The sequence below is a fragment of the Sciurus vulgaris genome (genome assembly GCF_902686455.1).
Source record: "Sciurus vulgaris genome assembly, chromosome: 16".
Lineage (NCBI taxonomy): Eukaryota > Metazoa > Chordata > Mammalia > Rodentia > Sciuridae > Sciurus > Sciurus vulgaris.
In genome coordinates, this window is record NC_136477.1 from 52,560,151 (window position 1) to 52,566,173 (window position 6,023).

A 6,023-nucleotide genomic window follows, 5' to 3' on the forward strand; every position below is an offset into this window, starting at 1 on the left:
CTTCCCTGACTTGTCCCAGAGGAAGTGGGTACAGACCCAGGAATCAGGCAGTGACAGTGCTTTTCTTTCCCAGGTGTTCCTGTGCTGTGATCAGGGCTGGCCTGCCAGGCTGGCACACATCACTGTGGGGGCCTTCAGCTTAGGACTGACAATTGGAACAGCATTCGTCACAGAATCTAAGCTGATCCACTTTCTCAGGACTCAGTTTGGAGTATCCAAACTTGCTGACAAAATGACATGACTTCAAGATGCCTTGACAACTGTGGCACCTGTACCCACTTAAAAGCAGTTCTTGGGTGGAACACATTACTATGCAGAAGCCTTGCTGAGGGGTTTGCAGGGGAGTGAGAGCCACCCAGGAGGCGAGACCATGGATAAAACACCCGTCCACTTGAAGTCTTAAATGCGAAGGAGGAGTTTCATGTTTAAATGAAGACCAAACAGCCCTTTTAAAATAGATGTACTTTTTTTTTTCATTATTTTGTTCTAATCAACACTTTTTTTTTATGAATGTATTTGTTCCTATAGAGCGTGATTGACCTTTGTAGCTACATGCTCCAACAAACTTTATCTTAGATGTTAGTAGTGAATAATGATCTGGCCAAGAAAAAGAGATGCAGCTATTTGTCCCTCAAAGGAATATTTAGATTCTTCTGTAAAAGAAGGAAGGAAACCTGATACTATGCACCAAACAAGAACAGAGTGTGGCCTGGGAGTTGTGGCTTTCCTCATGTCAACGCTGTGGTCTGAATTTTTAGAGAAGGAAAAATGTTACTAAACAAGAAACCTCAGAAATGCAAATGTGAAGCTTTTTGGATCGCATTTCCTAGAGTGAGTGCGGAAGAATCTTGCTTGTCATGCTTTTATTCCCCAGGCCAGCTTATTCCTTCCCCAGTTGGGTCCTTAGGAATTGTTGATTAGAAGGTGGGTGGAAGCTAGCTAAAGATGCCAAGTCTGACCACCTGAAAAGGGGGGACTTTAAAGGTTTGAAATTACTCCAGTGTAAGCTACTTTGTCTCCTGAAGGGAATGCTACTTAGCAGTTTTCTTAACTTTGCACATGGAAACTGATGAACAAAGTTGCATAAATGTCTCTTTTTATCCTCAGAATAAAATAGGATAAACTCTATATGGAAAATATCACCAAGTTAAGCCTTTCTCACTGACCTATTATTTCCAGCACTGGTCAGTGAAATTCCAGCACCAGGACAGAGTGGCAGGCCTGAGGGAGTGAGCCTCCTGGCTACCACATGAACCCAGGCTCCCTACACCCTGTATATGCAGGTAAAATTGTCAAGCATTGTTCTGGGGTTGTAAAGCATTTTTATTTTACCATTAATGTATTAATTCCTTTTATATCTGAGTTCCCTTTGGAGGTACATGCATAAACTATGTCTTGAATGTTAATAGTAATCCTCTGACCTAATGTCTCCAGAGCTTCAGTGTTTACCCCCAGAGAGAAGATCAGTAAAGGCAACTGGTATTGTGTATTAAAATGCATGCATTTAAACCTACTTGCTTGGACCCAGTACCAAGGAGGCTGAGAATCAAGACCCATCAGCCCACCAAGATTGGGGCCCAGTCACATTGACACATTTTATGTTTCCCCTCTAACTTGAGAGAAGAATAGCCAAATGCAAGGTGTACTAAGCAGTAAAGGCCCTCCAAAAGTGTGATCTTGGTAGGGTAGGATCAGTCTAACTCAGAGAAAAGGACTGTCTCCAGTGCACAGAAACAGGCCTTCAGTTCACACAAACTCCTTCTGCTGCTGACCATTCCACTCTGCCCTTCCCCAGAGCCCTACCACCCACCATGCTCACTTGACAGACACAAAGCATAGTTTTCTAGCCATGTGCCTTAGAGTCTTCTGGATTACAGAATGGAAATGTAGGTTCCCAGACCTTGTGATGCTGAGGTCTTTGGGTACAGGACTACCAGGTTGCCACTCAGGTGGAGAGAGAGGCTCTGTGTTTGACAGCAGGGCTCATTCCCTCACCTCTTCCCGTGTTATCCACCAGGTGCTGCAGTTGGGGCCTGCTCCTCTTGACAGATGACCAGCTGGAACATCAGCTCAGATTCCTTTTAAGTCCTGCTTCCCTGTTTCTAGGACAAGTAATGCTGTGTGTGATAGTTAGCTTTCTAAGACTGCAACAGAATACCTGAAAAAATCAAGTTAGAGGAAGAAAGATTTATTTTGACTCACAGTTTCAGAAGTTTCAGTCCGTGGTTGGCTGACCCATTGCTATGGCCCTGTGAAGCAGAGCATCATGGCAGAGCGTTTGTAGTGGAGCAGAGCTTCTCACCTCATGGCAGCCAAGAAGCAGGTAGGGGAAGGGGCTAGAGACAAGATATACCTTTCTAGAGCCTGCCTCCAATGACCTACTTCTTCCAACTTGGCCCCACCACCTACAGTTTCTACCACCTCCCAATAGTCAATTCAGTTATAAACCAATTAATGGGTTAATCCATTAATGAAATAGAGCCCTCATGATCCAGTCAATTCCCCAAAGCCCACCTCTGAACATTGCTGCATTGGGGATCAAGCTTTCAACACATGAACCTTTGGGGAACATTCCAGATCCAAACTATTATACCCTGACTGCCTGTTTTCCTGCTAGCACCTGCCTCTTAGGCTGTCGGCACTTTGGCCAAAGACTGTCCAAAGATTTCCACCTGTCAATGCCTCACTGAAGCCCAGGTGAACCTAACCATGACCTCTGGTAGTTTCTGTTACTCCCTATCCCAGAGCCACCTGTTACCTCAGGTCACTTGAATACATGTGGTCCAGGCTGCCTCACTTCACCCAAGAAGGATTTGGGGGGAATCACACATTTGACATTAAGTACCATCTAAAATATAGTGAGGTTACTTCTACAAAGAAACAAGTCTCTAAGGCATGTCCTTTTTATGACAGGAAGAAGCTTTCTGTGGTAAGAATAACACTATTGCTGACTTCCTGTGCTTCTCTGCACACGAGTTGATTGCTTCAGACTTGGGCTGGGGTCCCTTGGTGAGGGACGCTGCTGTGCTTTGTAATGCTCACTGCATAGTGACTCCTAGCTCTGGAGGTGCCATCCACTCTGCCCTGTTTGATGCTACTTCCAAACCTAATTCAAGCACTGCACTTCTTTCCATCTTTTTTTCTTTTAATCATGTATTTATATTGCTGGTTTCATGTCAGTCCCTGGTTTAAAAAGGAATAAATTATTTTCTTCATATCTTTGTGAAGAGCTTTCTTCTTTCATATCCTTCCTCCCTCCAAAATGGGGAGAAAATTTTCCAAATTTCTTAAGGAAGGTAGGCAGACAGTTTGAGTCTGTGAACCATTAGAATTCCTCAGGGAATCATCTCTCCCTACATAGATAGTGACACTTGGACCATGAGTCCTAACTTTGGACAGGGAATGGTTGTCTGGAGCCTTCTTTGTCTGGGACTGAAAGGTGGGGGTTTCTTTCACTCTTCTCTCCTCACTCTAAGGCAGTGTTTCCCATTGTTTACTGTACTTTTCTCTCTCCTGCCTCCGTCTGACCTGGTCCTCCTCTTGGTTGTTTCGCTGTTGTTTATGAAGTAGCCATTCCTTGATGGGTCAGGGTGCATTTTGGTGCAGAGGAAAGCAATCATGTGATTTTAGGAAGTCTGGGGCAGCCCCTTCACCCTCATATCTTTTTCAACCAGGTAATAGAATTTTTTTTTTCCTTCACTGAGCTCAAAGACTCTTATTCCAGAATTAGAGGATACTGGAAATTTGGATCCCTTGGGGAAGGGCTCAGTGACTCATTCATCCCAAGATGTGTACTAATCTCATCAGCGATTCTTACCTTGATATTGAGGAAGAGACGAGCTGGGAGCATCCAGAACCTGCAGGTGAAGTGGCCCAGATAAGGGGGTGGGTAGCCCCAGAGGGTAAGAGCTCAGAGTGTTACTGTATGGTTCCTGGGCTGAATGGTATTCATGTCCATTGGGGGAATTGGAGAGCATGTTCCCGGCCAAGTCTTGGTAGAGCTGTGAATGAAAGTGGGCTGTCCCTGGGTTGGGGACTACAGAAGAAGCAGAGCAGGAGAAGCCTTTCACATCTTTACAAACACCTGCTCTTTGGAGAGGCCATGTGCAGACAGAGGAGGTGAGACTGTGACCAAGTGAGGAGGGCGTGCAGGGTGCTTACTGGGGAGGCTCCCTGGACCTGCATCTCAAAAACCTTTAGGAACTGCCCCACCAACTCCAGGACATTGCTAGTACAAGGTTATCATTGGCCCTAAGGGAGAGTTCTGGAGGGCAAACTAGAAGCCAGGAGGCCTGCAAAGCCTGTCAGAAAGGAACAGATTTGGAAAGAAGATGAACCAAGGTACAAGTATCAAGGGTCTCCTAGAAACTTCTCAAAGACAGCAACGTACACAGAACTAGAAAGGGCAGCTGAACAAAAATGTTAAAATTTGGCTTTCATTTGCCAATTATTCCATGAGTATGCAGGAAGGGACTGAGACTCATTTAATTTGAAAATGAGACTTCTGAGCCAATATAGATGCAAATGAAAAATGATTTGTTTTGCTCTTATGTACTATACTTGAGTGAATTAACCCTTGATGTTGTAAATATTTCATTTGCTAATTAACTTTCAAGGGTAGCAAAAATTTTTTTTTTTTTTTTTTTTAAGAATTTGGGGAGAGGGAGGGCTCATTGATTTGTATTATCATTTGCATTATCAGTCAGTCCCCGATTATCTTGGCATAACTAGTCTCCCTGTTTAGCATCATCCATTTATAACCAGACCTGTATGTTAGAACAAAATGGAGAAAATGGACTCCTAATGCATTTCAGCCTCCTCTAGGAGCCTAATGAAGTTTTGTAACTGTTTCTTAATTGCCCTAAAGATGAACTAGCAGGAATTGCTTGTTGTCCTGTCCCAAAATTCAGTTCTTTGCCTATCACCTTTTCTGCCTTCTTGGGAAGTATGGCTTAAATGGAAAGTGCTAGAGGTGAAATGTTTAGGCCTTTCCTTTTATGTGACAGGTCCTCAACAGCAGAGTAGGCACATTCACAACTCCGTCCCAACCTCTGTAGTTACGGCACACTCACTTTTGGAGACATCCCACCTCCTCCAGCTTGTCAAACCTATTACAGTACACCATGTTCCACATTGAACATAAGAAGTATGTAAGTACACAAGAGTGTGGTTGCCTAACTGATGTGATGTTTTGCTCTATAGACATTTTTTTAATCCCCTTTGAAGCTTTATATCTTGGAGCCAGCAAATTTTTGTTTCTGTCTTAGTCACGTCTGAAGTTCCTGAAGAGTTGAAAGGCCCTTGATCTTGCAACTGTGAGGCCTAATGAACAATGTGCTGGGAGAGAGAAGAGTAGGGGAAGAGCCTGAAAGGCTGCCTGGCAGTGAAACTGTCAGGGGCCCTGCTTCTATGCAGCTCCTGGCCCCCTGCTCCTCCTGGCTGCTCACTGGGGTAGTTCTCATCTCTCCTGGGTCCCAGACAGCAGGCAAGTGGGCAGTCAGACTAGCAGGCAGTGACTGCTGCTCTCAAAGTAAAGGCCAAGTTTCCTCCATTTATGAGGCAGTCCGTTCTACCACCTTTTCCCTCCAGCTCCTCCATACAATGGCCTAAGCATGGGTCTTCATAAGACAGTAGGCAATAGGCCATAAGTGGGCCAGTAGATGGGCCACCCTGGGGTCAGGTGAGCCCTGTGGCCCAATCAGCTGTTGGTGGTTGGGGGCCATGCAGATTGACATTTTTTAAGATAATTTAATGTTTTTTTCTTTTGCAGTGCAGGGGAATAAACTCAAGGACTCATATAAGCTAGGCAGTTGCTCTACCCCTGAGCTACACCCAGATTGGCATGGTTTATTCGGGGTTGCCCTTCAGCCTCAGAGGAGAGCCATGAAGACCTGTGACAGAACAGCTGACTTTTAAAGGAATCTTCTAGATCATATTTATTTGTCACATTTTGTCCTCTTTCCAATAAAAGTTCCCCAAAGTTATGATCCTGTCAATTCTGCTGTCATAATGTTGCCCTCACC

At 44.6% G+C, this 6,023-nt stretch overlaps 1 protein-coding gene across 2 annotated transcripts in view; it reads left to right on the top strand.

Moving 5' to 3' along the window:
• RFT1 (RFT1 glycolipid translocator homolog) overlaps positions 1–3,217 on the top strand; it is a 42,785-nt gene extending 39,568 nt beyond the window's left edge. Inside the window, exon 13 of one of the 2 annotated variants that reach the window (XM_079115743.1) lies at positions 74–3,217. In XM_079115743.1, coding sequence (XP_078971869.1) covers positions 74–241 — 168 coding nt within the window. In that variant the 3' untranslated portion in view covers positions 242–3,217. The remainder of the gene's footprint in view (positions 1–73) is intronic. The other variant, XM_079115744.1, reaches the window with a different exon arrangement.
• Positions 3,218–6,023: the final 2,806 nt, after the last annotated feature.